The sequence below is a fragment of the Ctenopharyngodon idella genome, chromosome 17 (assembly GCF_019924925.1).
Source record: "Ctenopharyngodon idella isolate HZGC_01 chromosome 17, HZGC01, whole genome shotgun sequence".
NCBI lineage: Eukaryota > Metazoa > Chordata > Actinopteri > Cypriniformes > Xenocyprididae > Ctenopharyngodon > Ctenopharyngodon idella.
Window position 1 is genome coordinate 1,707,749 of NC_067236.1, and position 18,301 is coordinate 1,726,049.

The 18,301-nt window shown below is 37.3% G+C and overlaps 2 protein-coding genes across 2 annotated transcripts in view; one reads left to right on the forward strand and one right to left on the reverse strand.

Annotated features, from left to right (window-relative positions):
- Positions 1–5,878, forward strand: part of smc6 (structural maintenance of chromosomes 6) — a 21,489-nt gene extending 15,611 nt beyond the window's left edge. Inside the window, exons 23-27 of the mRNA XM_051867513.1 lie at positions 436–561; positions 684–789; positions 1,084–1,236; positions 1,338–1,435; positions 4,680–5,878. Of these exons, the coding sequence (XP_051723473.1) occupies positions 436–561; positions 684–789; positions 1,084–1,236; positions 1,338–1,435; positions 4,680–4,752 (556 nt within the window). The 3' untranslated portion in view covers positions 4,753–5,878. The remainder of the gene's footprint in view (positions 1–435; positions 562–683; positions 790–1,083; positions 1,237–1,337; positions 1,436–4,679) is intronic.
- On the reverse strand, positions 5,159–17,027 carry vsnl1b (visinin-like 1b). The gene is made up of 4 exons (XM_051867519.1): positions 16,779–17,027; positions 13,257–13,423; positions 11,680–11,895; positions 5,159–6,949 (listed from the first exon to the last, which is right to left on the reverse strand). Exons 2-4 carry the CDS (start codon positions 13,416–13,418, stop codon positions 6,752–6,754), a joined length of 576 nt encoding a protein of 191 aa, XP_051723479.1. The 5' UTR covers positions 13,419–13,423; positions 16,779–17,027; the 3' UTR covers positions 5,159–6,751.
- Between the last annotated feature and the right edge of the window lie 1,274 nt (positions 17,028–18,301).

Consider the following 18,301-nt stretch of genomic DNA (forward strand, 5'->3'; position numbering starts at 1 on the left):
GACGGGAATTATTTAAATGACGAATATTGTGATGTGTTCAATCCTGGAAGAAACCTCAAGACTACAATGGAGGTGTTTCAGGGAGTTCAGAAACAGTGACACTGATATAGAGAATAATTCCCGCTGGAGGGGCCTTGTGCTTCGTAACTTCACAGAACTTTTTCATGCTCAAAAAGCAACATTACACACTAAAGAAAGTTGAACATGGAAAAAAGCATAATAGGTCCTCTTTAAGACATTTTTGTCCCATTTCTGCAGAAAATAATTTTTATTCATACTTTTTTTTAATCTTTTTTTATTATTATTTTATTTTAAAACTGTGGTTATGGTAACATACAATGGAAATAAATCATGTCAGCATGTATTTTTTCAATTGGATTAATTTTTTTTTTTATCAGATCTGTAATAAATTATTGACAAATATATTTTTTTCAGAGAGTACGCAGAAGCTCACAGTAATTACAAAAGCAAATCCAGCCAGCTGAGGGATCTCAGGAAGTTTATCGATCGCCTCGACAACATCATGATTGACCGTCAGGACCGATACAAATCACTGCGACGGTAACTTACTTAGGCTCCAACTGTGACTTAACAGTGTTATGTTTGGACTTCTGTCCTTTATGTTTGCAGGTTTGAACACAATAGTTTTTGTATGTGTTTTGAATTTTGTGTTGTTTTGTCAGGTCACTTTCTGTGAGGTGCAAGCTGTACTTCAACAACTTCATGATGCAGCTGCACTGCTGTGGCTCTATGATGTTTGACCACGTCAATGAAACTCTTTCAATTTCAGTAAGTTACATTTTGCCATCTTGCTTGTTTTACTCAAATGTTTGACTGTTTCAAATAAATCTTTCTCAACTAATAGGATGAATCTCGTGAAAATTGGTCATGCTTTTTTGGTCAGCATTTATTTGAAAAAGGAATCTTTTGTAACAATATAAATGTCTTTAATGTCACTGTCTTTGGTCATTTTAATGCATCCTAGTTCTTTAAAAAATCTCACTGACCTCTTTTGACTGGTAATGTGTGTGTATAGATATATCTAGGTTCTTTTGTCATGTATGGTAAATTGGTTTTGCTCAGGTGAAACCCCCAGGTCAGGAGAAAAACAACGTCAGTGACATGCGTTCCCTCTCAGGAGGAGAGCGCTCCTTCTCCACTGTCTGTTTCATTCTGGCACTCTGGGAAATTACTGAGTCGCCCTTCCGGTGCCTGGACGAGTTTGATGTCTACATGGTATGTGACTATATAATGAGTTTTGAGGACATGTGTCATGTGTTGAACATTACTATTTCATAAATACATGAATGTTAATAAAGCTCTTTTGTGTTTTTAAGGACATGCACAATCGCAGCATTTCACTGAACATGCTTGTGGCGCTTTCAGAGCGTCAGCATCTGCGACAGTTCATCTTCATCACCCCTCAGTCCACCAGGTAGAAAAATAAAAGTCCTCCTTATAAGACTGTTAAAGGTTAATCTCACTGAAACATCTCTGATTGATATTTCGCCCCAAAATCAGAACAAAGATTCAGAAGCTGAGATATGTATATTAATATATTTATCTAACGAAAATGTTCTCTGCTGCATTTTTTAAAAGTAAAAGTGTTTTCTGCCTTTTTTTCAAAAAAAATCCACCATTTAAATAATTCTTGCCCAAGACATACACAAAAAAAAGCGAGGCCTGGTTGAGTTGAGTTAGTAGTGTGTTGAAACCCGCAGTTATGGTAAGTGGTGTGACATTTCCAAAACACACTCAAAGCGATTGACCAATCACAACACTGATCCAGCTGACCAATCAGAGCACATTGTGCTTTTCAGAAGGAGGGGCTTCATAGATACTGGAACTAAACAGGGCTGCGTTTCTCAAAGCATTGTGAGCTGTGGCAGCTGGTGGCAATGGTTCTACGATCTACTTAAACATTATGATGCTTTTGGGAAACGCAGCCCTGAGTGTTAAGGCTGATTTATGCTTCTGCGTTAAGTGTACGGCGTAGCTACGGCATAGGCTGTGTGTAGCATGCGTAGCATACGGCATAGCCTGACGTGCACCTCTCCAAAAATTTAACAACGCATCAATTCTACGTAGATCGTAAGCACTGTGACTGGTCTACTAGAACCCCTCCCTCAGGTCAAAAAACTGGTGCGGAGCGAGTGGAGAAGAGCGAGCGTTTTCAGCTTCCATAGGAATGAAAAAAAGCTTGTGTCACTTGCTCTGCTCTGTTTCAGGGGACCTACACCGTCAACTGCAACAAAAGTCGATGCCTATTTGCCGCCCTCACTGCTGAAGCTTCTCTGAAAACATACATGACAAGCTGCTTCTTGTTCGGCTTTTCCTTTTTATTCTCAACATGACCACGGACACTGTCTACTAGCGGTCTGTGCCTACAGCGCAGAGGCTCTGGTGTAGGGTGTGGCATTCAAGTAGGGCTGGGCGATATTGCAAAAAAAATATATAAAAATCGTTTTTTTTTTCTGAACGATTGACCAATTCACAATTTCGATTTTTTTTTTTTTATGTTTAACTTAATTTAAAAATGTAACTACATTATGATTCAAGTAACATTCTCTTTATTAACCATCTGTTTAAAAAAAGTTCTATTCCAAGTGCACCACACCTGAAGTGATCAACATGTAAATCTAAAAAAAATCACTTATTAGTTAAATATTTTTCCAGAAAATATGCATAAAATATGAAGGCAAATATTGTACAAACTTATCTTAAACATCCTATATACTCAGAAATAATAGTAATAAAAAAAAGCGAAATATTTCTTAACTAAAAAGTAATAGCAATAAATAACACCAGTAATAGTCTATTATTAACAGCAAATGCTTTGTAAAAACAGAATAACAGCACCTTTCAGCCTGTCACCATCAAGCAAACATGAAATATCAAACATACAGTAGTAGTTCTTTACAGGTTTTTGAATTCCATTGCGCTATTTGTCCTATTGTTTTTATGTTTGGCGGACGTGTTTAGCTGTTGCACTCGTGTCTTGCGTCTTTTGTAGCGTCTCACCCATGAAACGGCATTCTAAAAACGTGGAGCTCAAGTTAAAAAAAAAAATAACTTTAGCTTTTTGTTTTTTTTCACCTCATTTCTAGCTATGTGTTCTACGTCACACGCCATCATGTGGTCGGATAATTTTCTTGTCTTAACTGTTATCATTGCTGAATTCTCGGCATGTCTAATTATAATGTTTGCTAACATTTTTATTCCAAACCACGATTTCTCGATTTAAAAATAATAAAATCATGGCAAAACAATAAATTTGAATTAAACGAAAAAATCTGAAAAATCGCCCAGCTCTATATTCAATAATAAAACAAAATCAAAACAAATAATATAGTATAATATCGAATTTAATTTATGATGTCTTTTTATGTTTTTTTTCGTACTGTGACATACTATAGATTTTTTTTTTTTAATGCAAATTTGCATAAACTAAATTCAATATAACAAAGGTTTTCAAGATATACGCTTATATGCCTGTTCTCAAATATGACTGGACTCAAGATTTTGTGTGATTCAACCAAGCTAAATATGTCTTAGGCTACGTTCAGACTGCAGGCAATTGTGGCCCAAATCTGATTTTTCGCTCGAATGTGACTCAGATCTGTCTTTCTCATGATAGTGTGAACGGCACAAACCACATGGAATCTGATCTTTTCAATTCCGATGTGTGCCACTTCCATATGTTGTACTAAACCCGATACAGGTCAGATGTTTTGCAATGCAACCGCAGTCTGAACGGAATTCATGCGACTTTTATGTCACTCTAGAGCAACATTCTAATAACAATTCTGTGCTCATGGGAGAATTTACATTTACATACATTCAAAGATTTTACATACCTGAAGTTATCAAAATGCAAAAGGTAGTCAGTGAAGGACAGTGACGTGAAAGCTCATAAGTATTACAGTGACAGCTCTATATACAAGCAATTACGATCTCGCTCGTATTATAAATGTTTAAAAACTCTACTCTGTTTTTTCGCATCTTCGTCTTTTTTTTAATTTTTTATATTGCCTGCGCATAAATTTGCTGTTATCCGCAGCAGATTACACTATAAATAAGCAAGTAATTACTTACTTTAATGTTCTCTGTTTACTTCCGTATGACAGCGTGCTACGTGACGTCTTTTTATCGTTTTTTTTGCGCATGTGGGTCAGTTCAGGACCATTATCTGTTCACACTGAAATCTGATATTGGCCACATTTGTGAACAGCTATACAAAAAAATTGGATCTGAGCAATAAATCGGAATTGTGCAGTCACAGTGTTCATTTATGATCAGTGTCTCCATATTCATGTTTATTCAAAGAGGAAATGCAAACGGTATATACACCACAATCTTTGCCTAAAGCAGGTTTCTTGACTACTTCCTGAACTAGTGCTTCGTTAAATCATTTACAGACATTAGTTAATCAAATGCATAATTGTAAACTGAGCAAATAACAAGCCAAAAGCATATTTTTCCTATAATGAGATAATTTTCTTTGAAATGCCGCATTTTTTTTTTTTTCCCAGGGTCCTCATTTGTTAAGATGCTCATAATGTGTTGCGTTCAAAGTCATTTAGAGAGCCAAAGCACTGTCTCCCCAGGCAGCACTGAATTATAAAGTTAATGTAATGTTTTTATATATAAATATTAATGTTTTTTGCATTATCTTTCAGCCATCTGCCCAAAAGTGCCCATATTACAATCCACCAGCTTCAGGATCCAGAGAAAGTAGCAGAGGAAGAGTGAGATGTTTGATAGGTACAGACATTGCCTGGAGAGACTGTCCTTAAAGTGTGTAAAGTTAATATTTCTGTACAGTTTATGCTTTTATTTATTTTTTTTATAACATTTTATGGTTCTAGTTTGCAAAGAACGTTTTAAAATTGCAAAGCATTTACCCTTAATATGTGTGATTGTGAACACAGTTCATTTGTTCTGCTTCCTTCACACCATTTCCTGTTCATCTGGTCCTTTTGGAAAAGAAAAAAGGAGGTTCTGTTGTTTAACCGTTAGCACCTGCTAGTGATGGTTTGAGTATGTTTAGAGCAAGTATTTGTCAGTTTAAACCAGCATCCTCTGTAATGAACCACAATTCTGTTTCTAGTTATTGTTAATCATTTCATTTGTGGTCACATACAACTAAGCACCTGCCTTCTGAAAACAACCCATAGATATTTTATTGATTTTAATCACAATGTTGTCAGTGCAACTGTTACATACCGAGTTGAAGACATGCCACAAATAAAACACAAACCTCATATTACACAATTAAATGACTGCTTAAATTTGGCTTTACCGTATTAGGTACAAATATTTACAGGGCAAAGATATACACTATTTATTGGGCAATTGCATTTTACAAAGATCTGTCTATTCTCCGCCAAAGGGTCTGATGTCGTCCTGAGTGTCACAGGAGGTGAAAGGGTGTTTTTTTGTTGTTGTTGTTGTTGTTTGTTGCCAAAATTTGGGATGCCATATATTTATGTACTTCTTGGGAGAACATAAAATATTGAGGATACAAAATGTTGAGAATAAATTAGAGAGGGTACTGGAAGGAGTGCAGCTAAAAATCATGGGTATTTGAAATGTTGAGAACTGGAGTAGAAATATTGTTTTACAAAAAACGGTTCATTAAAAATGCAGCACACTAAGAGTAAACGTGTACCAAACCCATTCTGGATAAGGTTTTGTTGTAATACCAGGGGAAGTGGATAACTTACCATTACTAAATGCCCTCCAGGGAAAATTCACTTAAAATGTTATATTGCCCATTCTGTATTATTACTGAAAACAAATTCACAGGCAACCATTCATGCATGTGACGATGATACCGCGCAAAGTAAAAGAAAAAAAAGAAAAAGAAAAAAAAAAAGCATAACACAGTACGAACGATGTTAGTGGTCATTTAACATTAAAAAAACAGAAGCATTCATTTTAGACTGGTTATACTGGTTATTAGGTCCTCGTGTCAGTGCAAAATATGGTGAAACCAGCAGAAGTCAATGGCAGATGCAAATAATGCAAAATTTCAAAAAGATAGAGGCGGGGCTGGAACATGTGTCTTACTGAAAGCTTTTACAACACACATGGTAAGTCTTTTAAGAGGAAACATGCACCCAAGGGAGGACATCTAATGGATAGATGAGTAACAAATGTAAATCTCACACATTAGTATTGTTATTGATACTATCATTTATATAAGGCCTCCCTTGTATTATTTGTCAAGGTTGCCAAAATGAAGAGAGTAGGTTTTACACTTAGGACATGCATGCAAATAACTTACATTTATATTCTCAAGTACAAGCACATTTGGAAGGAGGGCTGCATAAACCTCTCTGCCCTCCTTAATTTTGAGTATTGAAGTTCAACAGACTGATTTCATCGTAACATTTAGTGTGACACGTTTCGATTTCGGTACCCAAACTACTGCATGAAGTACAGCAGTAAACGTAGTGCGTGTGATAGGAAGTATTGCAGCTAGAAATGAAATACGGCGGAGCACTTCACTGACAATGAATGCGTGAAAACAACTGGACTCGTTTGATTTACACGTCTCACATTGTTGCATGTTGGAAATTAAACGGATATACTCTAAACTCTTTAGCATTTAACATTCTCATGCATACTAGTTGTTCAATCACAAGAAGAAAGTTCATTTAAAAGTAGTCCAAACATGTTACTCTTGTGGAAATGAGAGTGGAAACAGATAACTCATTCAGTCCGGAGCATGCTAGCATGCGCAGCCTCACTTCTGCATGTCGCACTGCAAGAGCAGTACGATGGATGGGTCGCTCTTGGCAGCTTCTTTGAACTCGTCTAGTGTGATCTGGTCGTCGTTGTTTTTATCCATCTTGCTAAAGATCCGATCCACTCTTTGCTCTGGTGTCAGACCGTCCTCGTTCATCTTCATCATTATCACGGTTCCCACCATTTTATAAATAGCCTTCACACAGAGGGGAGAAAAGACTTGGGTTTAATGACATGAGGAGGTTTAAAGATTCTAATATACACATCGGAGCGTCATTCTTATTTTTTGGTCCGTTTTGCCATTGGCACTTTCCATGAATATGATACATTTTACTTTGAAATAAAGTGTGTGATTTCTATACACTGGCCTCTCCATACATATTAGGCCTATTAATGCATTCAAGTCCTCCTGAGAAGTTTGTATTTACAAGTTGAGAAGCTGTGTTTATGACGTCAGGTGCGTTCAAGTCCCTTTTGTCAGAGCAAGATGCCGGTGTGCCTTCTCTTAATTAACTACACAAAAATACAGCAAGGTTCCCTTTCGAAGTGGTACTTCGACACTGTGTCTTGGATTGACACTATGGGGAATGTCATAAACGTGGCCGGTGTCTGAAGCATGTGTGAACAACAAACCAATTTTATTGGCAAACGATAGTCCATGACGTTACAAACAGAGTGCCCATGAGTATAAGTATGTGCCTGCAGTACGCATCATTAGCTTTTCTGTCTTCATGAGCTACTTGTTTGTATGCGTGTGTAAGATAAACACTGTTGGACCACATCCAACTCCTGGGGAAGCTGGATGTGCTCATTATGCTGCATTCGCGGTAAAAAGCTCTGTTCGTGCTTGATTCTCTCCCAGGGGATTGAAATCTAGCACATGATTGCTTTCGGCTCTCGAGGGAGTTGGATGCATTCATGCAAGCATTTGTGCTAAGAGGCTCTGTTTCCGCTTGATTCTTGATAGAGTGATAAGAATCTAGTGGGGTCGATCATGGGGTCACAGGTAGGCAGAGTAGAAATCGAAATTATCATATGAGTCTGCCTCCTATGCTTAACACCTTGCGGCTCAAAGTGAAGCATATGCAGAGGCAAGACAGGCCTCTTGGGGTCCGACACCATGAATTTCACTCAGCAGTGCTGCTGGAAGGTTGTGTACCCCTCCAGCTTATGCTAAAGTTGGGGTCTGCCTTCATGGACCTAAGCCATAGAGTATGGACTAACCTTAAAAGCGTGAGTTGCAAAAAAGTTGCGTTCTGCTATCTTTTCTGGTCTAGAGCACTGCTGGGGCCTAGGTCCAGAATCAGGTTGATAGAGTGTAGAGGACCTCGCTATGCAGACTCTACATTATCATTCATTGCCCCCTCTTAAGGGAGGAGATGAAAGCAGCCGTTGACTGATCGGCACAGGAATGAAGCAGGTTTTGGATAAAAGACCACTGTTGCTAGTTTTATATTTTGTGCTGAGCAGTGCTTGATTGCTTAAGCATGCCAGCACATTTTTCGGCAAAGCTGCTTCAGATTAGGTTGTGGGATGGGCACATGTCTGTGGAACATCACCTGATGGAGTTTGGGTTCCTTGCCGCTGTCGCCTCTGGCTTGCTTAGTTGGGGACACTTGACTTGACATTTGATATTCAACAGTGCTTTGATCTGCCTGCATTGACACTATTCTTTAAGAGCTGCTGTGCAGCCAAACAATGTACCAGTTATCAATGTAAAGCTGCTTTGACACAATCTACATTGTAAAAAGCGCTATATAAATAAAGGTGACTTGACTTGACTTGACTTGACATCCTGTCCCCTTCCAGGTTTGAGCTATATTCTCCCCTATGTTAGGGTCTAAAGTAGAATTGTACCCATCCTCTATGGATGGGTGCTTGGTAGATATCCCCTTAGGGTTGATGCAGGGTGAACGGAGTTATGTAGGGTGAGTATTGATTCCCTCTACTTTGTTTACCTTCCTCCCCAAATACTGATTTGACAATGCTAACAAGTAGAGGAAGTTTGCCTGTGGGCATCTCTCCTTGTTATCTGTCACATATTATGGTCTGGTGCTAAAAGAAAAAGATGAAGCGCTAGCTATGGCAGGGCCTAGGTAGAGTGCCTTTTACTCAAGGCAAGGTTGAGCTGCCCTCCCCCAGTTACATTTGGGTCTTGAAGTAGGACCTAAGCAGTTTCTTGTGCTTTTTAGAGCCCGGGAGATGAGTTACTGGACAATTGCAAAATCACGTTCTTCTCTTGGTTGCCTTCCTTTAAAGGTAAGAGTATTGATGTAGGCTACCCCTAGGAGGAGCGGGTTGTAGCCATCAAGGTTGTAGCCTGAAGGGCTAATTACTAAACCCTTAGGGTTGAGTAAGTTGAACTTACGTATTCCACGTTTAGTTTACCTCCCTCCCCAACTGTTTTTGGGTCTTAAAGTAGGGTTTTTTGTTCCCCTTTATTTGGGTTCTGCATGAAGTCTCTCTAGTATGATCCATGTTCAAAGAACCTGACAAGTAGAGGTAGTTTGCCTGGTAAAGAGCATTACTTCAGGTTATTTTGCACTCTATAACTTAGACGAGTGAATGCAACCCAAATTTTCATCCAAAATGATGCAAATATGAGAGTGGCAAAATATAGTTGCCAAAGATTCTCGTCATCAAACTCAACCCCTAGAGAAACCACAGGGAAGCTCTAGCCCTGCGTGAGCCCTCTCCCCTTATTGTTCCAGGGTATTTACCTAAGTATAGCTTCCCTGTGGTTTCTCTAGGGGTTGAGTTTAATGACAAGAATCTTTGACAATTTTATTTTGCCATTCTCATATTTGCGTAGTTTTAGATGAAAATTTGGGTTGCATTCCCCCTGGAATTAGGGTTAATATCCAAAGTTGTAGTTGAAAATATTCTCCCTTTGGTGGATACTCTCTAAGGGCTGTGTCAAGGCAAAAGAAGCTGATATTGCTGAGTCATTTATTCTTTGGAGCTCTAATCTTGGGGCCTTATAAGACTGATGCTTGACCCTCAGGGGAGGGAGGAAGGTTGTTAAGGCTGGGACTTCCCTTGGGTATCTTCTATTTTTGTAAGATAGTGGCTTAGGGAGTGGTTCCACTAGACGGTCTATATGAATGACCCTTGATTGATGCTCTGGTTCCGGTTAAGTAATCCATAGAGTCAACTTATGCTATTCCCATTATGCTTGTGTATATTCATAGCTTAATGAGGCAGGCATTCGCTTAACATGGTGTAGTGGTTGTTTGTTCCCCATAGCATCAATCCAAGATGCAGTGTTCAAGTTCCACTTCGTGAGGGAATGTATCATGTTACGTCCATGTTTCTCACACCCCCAACTCATAATGCTGCCTTCACGGGCTATCGGAAATTTTCTACTTCCCATTTCTGAAGTTGATATTACGAGCTTATTGCATTCAAGTTATTTTTTTTGTCAGAAAGAACAGGAATCATGGCAAACACCAGGTTTATTGGAGAAATTTTAAGCCAAAATTATATTTAGCATCCTATTCATTGACAAACATATAAACATTCATGACTCTAGATAGTCAGCTTGCTGACGATTCTGGAATTTCGGTCAAATACAGGCTATTTTCGCTGTGTATAAAACATACAATATGCTTCAAATGATTATTCATATATGGAAATATTCACTACTTTAACAACAAGACAAGGTGTGGAAAAACTAATAAAGAAGCAGTCACAGCAGCAATCGTTCTCCCCTTCACCATGTTTAAAGTTTAAGGCACGTCTTAACTGGAAAACATGTGAAGGCAGCATGAAGATCTGGCTCAAAGAATATCCAGAGTTTTCCACTGGTATTTATAACTTTGTAGTGGCATTCATGTGCATTCAACTCGTAAATACGATCTTTCCGACATGACTTGAATGCACCAAAAGTCCAGTCCATCTGGGTCACTCAAACAAACAGATTCCAATAAGGTTATTATAGTTAACTAAAACTTAAAAAAAAAAAAAAAAAAAACTGTAGACATTTTTAAAAAACTAAACAAAATGACAAAACAAACAACAAAATTACTAAAACTTTAACTAAAATGAAAATAAAAACAGAAAAAAAATATATATATATATTGATAAAAATATAGTACCTCAGGGAAAAAATACTACTGGATTGTAATTCTGTTTGATGTTGATCTATGATATGATATGCTCAAATATCAAAATTACATCTCTGTTTGGACTTGTCCTAAAAATAAATATAAAATAAATGGAAAATTAATCAGCTTCACTGGCATTGTTTATTTGCTTGTTTGTTGCGAGAACTGTCAGATATGATCAAACAAATTGTTTTTTTTTAATTTATTGGAAATAGAAGCACTAATTAAGGATGAATCTGCAAACTTGTTACTCATTCTGACATGTTTTTATTTGTGTTTTTCATATTTATAGCTCAAAAATCAAAATCACAGGGTCTTTGTTCGGACATGTTGTAAATTTCAGTGGCAAAAATTGCAAACCTTCATAGAAATTTATTAGAAAATGAATCAGCTTCACTTTTAAAACATTAGAGGAATTTTATTTTGTTATGAGATCTATAAGATATGATCATACAAATAGTTTTCTTCAATTTATTGGAAATAAAGGCACTAATTAAGGATGAATCTGCAACCTTGTTACTCATTCTGACATGTTTTTATTAATTGTATTTATTTGTTTATTATTTCATATTTATAGCTCAGATATTAAAAATACAGGGCCTCTATTCAGCCATGTCCTAAATTTTGGTTGCAAAACTTAAAAACCTCCTATAAAATAAATAGAAAACAAATCAGATCATACAATATTTTGTGGTGTTTTTTTATAGACATGCAGGCCCTGTTTTTTTTTTTTTTTTTATTATTATTAAAAAACAATTGTGGAAAGTGCTTATGTCATTCAGTGGCATTCATTTCATGCAAATAAACCGATTTCTGGTACCTCTATAATCTCCAGCATCTCCACTCGAGTGATCTTGCCATCTCCATCCAGGTCATACATGTTGAAGGCCCAGTTAAGCTTCTGCTCAAAGCTTCCCCGTGACGTGATGGACAGGGCGCAGATGAACTCTCTGAAGTCGATAGTGCCGTCACTATTCTTATCAAAGGTCCTGAATGCATGCTGCGCAAACTTTGATGCATCACCATAAGGAAAGAACTGCAGGGGAAAAAAATAAGATTTCAGTCCGTTGATTGATTTGGCAATGTTTCACTTTAACTAGTAATGATGGTCAATCTTTCACTAGATTTTGAAGTTTAAAGCCCCACCTAGTGAATCTGGACAGACTGGGGTATCTTAGAAATTGCTGTGATAATAATTCACCCAAAAATGAATGCTTTTTGCTGAACATAATAACAAAATTCTTCATGCAGTTATTTTTGACAGTTTGTCTCAATATTTCATAGTGAACGCTGCTGTCAAGCTCCAAAAAGCACAACATTTAGCACTATATTTCAAGTCTTCTGAAATCATATAATAGCTTTGTTTGTGTAAGAGTCAAATTTGATAACTATTAGTAAATACTGACTTACATTCCAGTCACAAAGCTCTCATGTCACTTTAGATGGCTTGGAATACTGTATATCACGTCATTGAACTACTTTTAAGGTGCTTTTCTGTCTTTTTGAAGCTTGGTAGACGTGGTCACTATGACTTGTTGTATGAAAAGTTCTCCTTAACGTCTGTGCACATACAGCTTTGGATTGACATGAACGTGAATAAATAATGACAGCGTTTTCATTTTTGAGTGAACTGATCTTTTAAGAGAGATTTGTGAATGATTATTGATTTTCATGCCTGAATTTTCTATAGCAGCCTCAGCAGGTTCTGTTCTTTGCTTCAGGTCCATTCCACAGCAATTCATTAAAAAAATAAGTGGCCACTGCGCAACGGGTAGAAGTACATCGAACAGTGTGGGTCCTCACATCTCACAATGTCACAGTCATTCTATGAATAAAATTTCACAGACTGCAGCTTTGATGGTAGTTTGTGCTTCGCTCCAGTAAAATGTGTAACTCTACTGTTTTAAGTTAAACATACTATGGCAGTCACTTTTTTGTTAGCTTTCTCCTTTTTCCTGACCTTTTTTTTAATCCAACTATATATATATATATGTAAAATGACGGCATGGCAACAACACTCTACTACAACAACTCTTCCTCTTCTCTAAAGCAGCCCAACATGGCCTCACCCCCTTTGTTGCGTGTTCCCGGGGGCAGGGTTTATGTAAATTTTAGGGTTAGTGATGTCACTAACCCAGGAAGAAGCTTGTTGTAGTCCCTACCAGCCGTTTGTTGTAGTCCTTAAAAAGTGATTTCTGTAAAAGAAAATATCTCCCTTTGCACTGAACTTTGAGCATCGTAACTTTGCAGATGTTGTTTATGCTCTAACATCACACACTAACTAAAGTTTAAAAAAAGTGAAATCATAATCAACCACCCCTTTAAGTCCCATGTATGAGAACTAATAATAGTGATGATTGACTTGGAAAATGGACTAAAAGCCGAATAGTCTCTCACCTTAACATAGAGCTGCTGAAACTCCTCCAGGTTTAGTCGACCACTGGGACAGTCTTTCAGGAAGCCTTTGTACCATTGCTTGAGCTCATGTTCATTAAACTCTGTGTTCTTCACAAGGTCCTCCATCACCTCAGGGGTCAGTTTGCTGTTCTGTTTTCCCATGATTACTGCATGAGAAATAAATAATATGGTGACAGAAAGTTTTCCAAAGTAGTTCTATATTGGTGTTTTAATAAGAGATACAGGCGTCGATTGTAATTGTTAATACAGCTGCTCTGCTCCTCAATAGTGAATCTGAGTCTGAATTGTAATCTATCTATATAGGCACTGATCCTAAAATGGAGCAACAGCATAAACTAACAAAAGAATCCTTTGTGATTTGTGGTCAGTCGCACGTGTTGAAGGTCAGTGCCGATAATCGGTATCAGCATTTGGCCATCAAAAATCTGTATTGGTAAATCTATTGCTGTCTATAGAGGCTGATATTAATTTGTTACATTTATATAGCTCTTTTCTGGGTACTCAAAGTGCTTTACATATGGAAGGGGGAATCTCCTCAACCACCATCAATGTGCAGCATCCACCTGGATGATGCGACGACAGTCATATTGCGCCAGAACACCCACCACACACCAGCTTATTGGTGGAGAGGAGACAGAGTGATGAAGCCAATCAGTATATGGGGATGATTAGGAGGCCATGATTGACAGAGGCCAATGGGCAAATTTGGCCAGGATGTCGGGGTTACACCCCTACTCTTTTCGAAGGACATCCTGGGATTTTTAACGACCACAGAGTGTCAGGACCTTGGTTTATCATCTCATCCGAAGGACGGTGCTTTTTGACAGTATAGTGTCCCTATCACTATACTGGGGCATTAGGACCCACACAGACCATAGGGTGAGCACCCCCTGCTGGCCTCACTAACACCAAAAAATCATATACATATATACATAATACTTTCTAAATTTATTTATACATTCTAAATGTAATGATAGAAAATATGTACACCGTAGAAAATGATTTTTTGGAAGTTGTAAAAAAAATTACAAGAGAAAATGACTTACAAGAAAAGTCTTTCTATTTCACATTTAATTTGATTAAACATGAAATAGAAAGATTCAATAATTGTTTCTTTGCGATTACAATGTTTTTCAATTTTTTTTCAGCGTTCACAAAATTGATGAAGTTAGCACTTATTTTACACAATATTTATTCAAAAATCAAATGTGTGCATTGACAAGGCTGTCCAAAGGTTTGGGAAATGACACTACCAGTATCTTTGCAATGATCAATTGAATCTCGACAATGTAGATTTTGAAAACTTTTATTAGCCAAGGCCAGGACACAATTACAACAAACACCTTTATTTAAAAAAAAAAAAATATATATATATATATATATACACACACACAGTCAAACCAAAATTTATTCAGACACCTTAAACATTTCATTTATTTATACAGTTTATTCACAGTACATATTTTATTACCATTTTTTTAAACTGTGAATAAACTGTATAAATAAATGAAATGTTTAAGGTGTCTGAATAAATTTTGGTTTGACTAGTCAAACCAAAATTTATTCAGACACCTTAAACATTTCATTCATTCAACTGTATTCACAGTTTAAAAAAATGGTAATAAAATATGAAAAGATCTCAGAGATAAACTGTGTCAGAAAAAAATTATCTTAATTATGTCAGATAACACTTAAGCAAAACATGGTCAGGTCAAAGTGTCTGAATAATTTTTGGTTCCAAATTTTTATCAATTTTACTGGTAGTCCACTGTATGAAGAATTTTTGGGTATAATATGTCACAGTTTACTTTATTTTGCTATCCTCACATAAATGAACTATAGTGTCCTGCACCCACTAGTAAAAATATATCAAAAATGTCTGAATAATTTTTGGTTTGACTATATATATATATATATATATATATATATATATATAAAGGCTCTCAACACAAGAGTTTTCTTGCAACCAGCTGCAGGTCTAAAATTGGTTACTTTGAAATATGAAATTGAAATGATTGCAACAGCCAATAACTGGGCCAACTAACAATACACGCATTCCAAAAACATTTTCTGTTTATTTATTTATTCACTTTTTTATAGTACATATAGTATGCAAGAAGTGCTCGTTCAATGTCCAATATGTTTGTGCATCTCTGTCATTAAATTGTGTTATGATCACATCTGCATTAAATTGGCCTGCTCCGGAAATGGTTATTACCATTATAAAATGCATATTGGTCGACCATTCCTCAATATAGGCCTACATAAAGGAAAGGAACAACATAGTAAATGTGAAAGATTTAAATTATGAATGCAAATGTATATTTGCAACTAGCTCCACAAAATAATGGTACGCAGTGTACAAGTTATAAAAATATGAACACGATGATGTCAGGTGTGATCAGAATCAGCCTGGCTGTGTTGTGTTTCTTTAAATAGATCAAAGTCACAAGAGTTTATGTGTAAATGGGCATCAGGTAAAATAGGCTACAAACGGGGAGGGGTTGGAGAGGAGCTTTTTTATTTCCATGTGGATCGTCTGTCTGTGTTTGCAACCTCTCCTGCATCAAATGTGCCGAGCGACTGAGCATGAAAAACTGCGCAGCCTCGAACACATCTTCTAAGAATGCAGTTTTAATTAAAGATAGCCAGGAATTATTACCCACGACCCAATCGTCATTCTTATGTAATAGTACTGGGTTTTTTCAAGCACCAATGGCTGAACGAATGACCTTGAGAAGGGAAACCACTAGGAAGCAATGCAGAATAATGATTCATGATGTTAAACGGAGGAATTAAAGGTCTTAATGATGAAGATCTGTTGAAGAGCACAGTGTCACCATCTGTTTGGTTTAGAAGCCATTTATATACATCCCGTCCGCCCGAGCCTTTTGATGTGACAGAATATGAGTAGAACATGATTTGTATACACGTATAACCAACCATAGTAACACATAGCATCCCATTTGGAACCATTTAAATTCGTTTTAATGTAACACCAGTGTGAATTTTGACCATTCGGACAGAGCCCGCATAGAAAAGACGCAGTCCCTTTTGCACTGCGCTCAAATCGCATCAAAAATCTCTCAAGTGAGGCTGAGAAACATCAGTGCATCTCTAAAATTCATTACACAACACCAAAGGTTTGTCCCTGAACAAATGGGGAGTAACAAGTAACCACTAAGCTTTTGTTGCAATTGTAATAGTGGCTGTCAGGGCTCCAAATGCATCAAATAGGCTAAACAGTTTTAATTAAAGCCTAATAATACACCCTTAACCTGCGCAGAGTGTTCTAATCAGGCCACGTAATGCATGCGAGAAAACCTTTTCATTCAGTCACACATGCAGGCATTCATTCATTCACCCATTCACCCATTCACCCCTGGCGCCTGTTAGATCGTTTCGAAGCATTAAATGGCAAAAGCAGAAAATAAAACAAACACGACTGCGACGCACATAAATATCTCACAGCTGCATATACACGCATGTATCGCCTCTTACCTTCAAGTAACGCGTTAGAGGCTAATGGAAATGTGCTGGTGCTCGCAACCCGTCAGGTTTTGCGTGTGTTGAACCCAAATTCCTCAGATTCGTCGCGTTTACTGGACGCGAAATAATGTGTAAAGGTGATTCCAGCTGACACGAGCCCGCTTCCGTCTGTGTGTGTGCGCTATGCGACGCAAGACATGCGGCATGCAGCGAGCATCACCACCACTCTACTGCTGCTCCTCGCGTGCGTTTGCGCAAATTGTATGCTTGCAACCCTGCTCTTAGGGGGCTCGTGTCAGTAAACACTCTATTAACCATCGTATGCATGCGCATATATTGGTCAAGGGTCTTTATTACCTATTGTAAAAAGCTCCATGAGCTGTATATTCTTTATGTTTGGGCTCCCAGAGACTCCAGTGCAGTGTCTGTAGGAATAATAATAGTTATTTTGAAACCAACCTTTTTATTTACTTACATATTCTTTAAATATGCTCATCTGACCTAGTTAAAATCCAAAAGAGATATAGTAGCCTACTCCTGTTTTTACATAGGCATGCACTTTGCAGACTTATCCAATAGCATTGTTTCAATTTGTAGAAAATTCAGTAAAAAAAAAAAGTCAAAGGAAGCAGCTGGCAGGTGTCTAAGGTCCAATCAGAGAATCTCAGCATGTGTAAATGCATTTATGTTTTACAGCTGGAGTATCAGAGACTCCAGACATATACAGTATCTGTGTAATATTTTACAGGGTGTTTGAAACATAAATCTATAAGAAAGAGTGTTTTTAATCTAATAAAGAACATAAGTGTAAACTTAAAATGTCATGTGGTTTTAGAAAAACGTCAGATCAAATCTCTTGGTTAATCACTTGCAAACATTATGTTTTTAAGTCTTGGCCAATTAAGCAATTGGATAACTATATAATTTTGCTCACATTAATTTTAATTGGCTTCAACATTTCAAGTAAATTTCTTTGGAAATGGTACCTCTGTTTTCACAAAGTCAAATTTATTAGTATAGCGCTTTGTATTGTTTCAAAGCAGCTTCACAGAAAATGTACCAAGCTCATGATGTTAACGTTTTATATTGTTTATATCAGGGGTGTCCAAACTTTGCTCAGGAGGGCCACTGTCCTGCAGAGTTTAGCTCCAACTTGCTTCAACACTCCTGCTTAGAAGTTTCACTGTGATTTTGCCAAGTAAGACATGTTCCTAGATCAACATATATTTTGGAACAACATTCTTGTAAGAAAACATAGTCCTAACCCTATCCCTACTCCTAAACCTAGCCATACCCATAAGTTATCCCTAAAATCAGAGGGAAATGATAGGTGAATAACACTGATGTAGAAGCACCAACCCTGGTTGTAAGCCTAAACTTGACATCAACTGTAAACTTGTCCTGCAAATATGATTGGTTGATTAGAATGTTGTTCCAGGATCAACAAAGATGTTGATCCAGGAACATGTTGTACTTGGTGAGATAATGTTCACCAAGTTGGTTGTATGCCTAAGAAGAACTTGATTAGCTGGTTC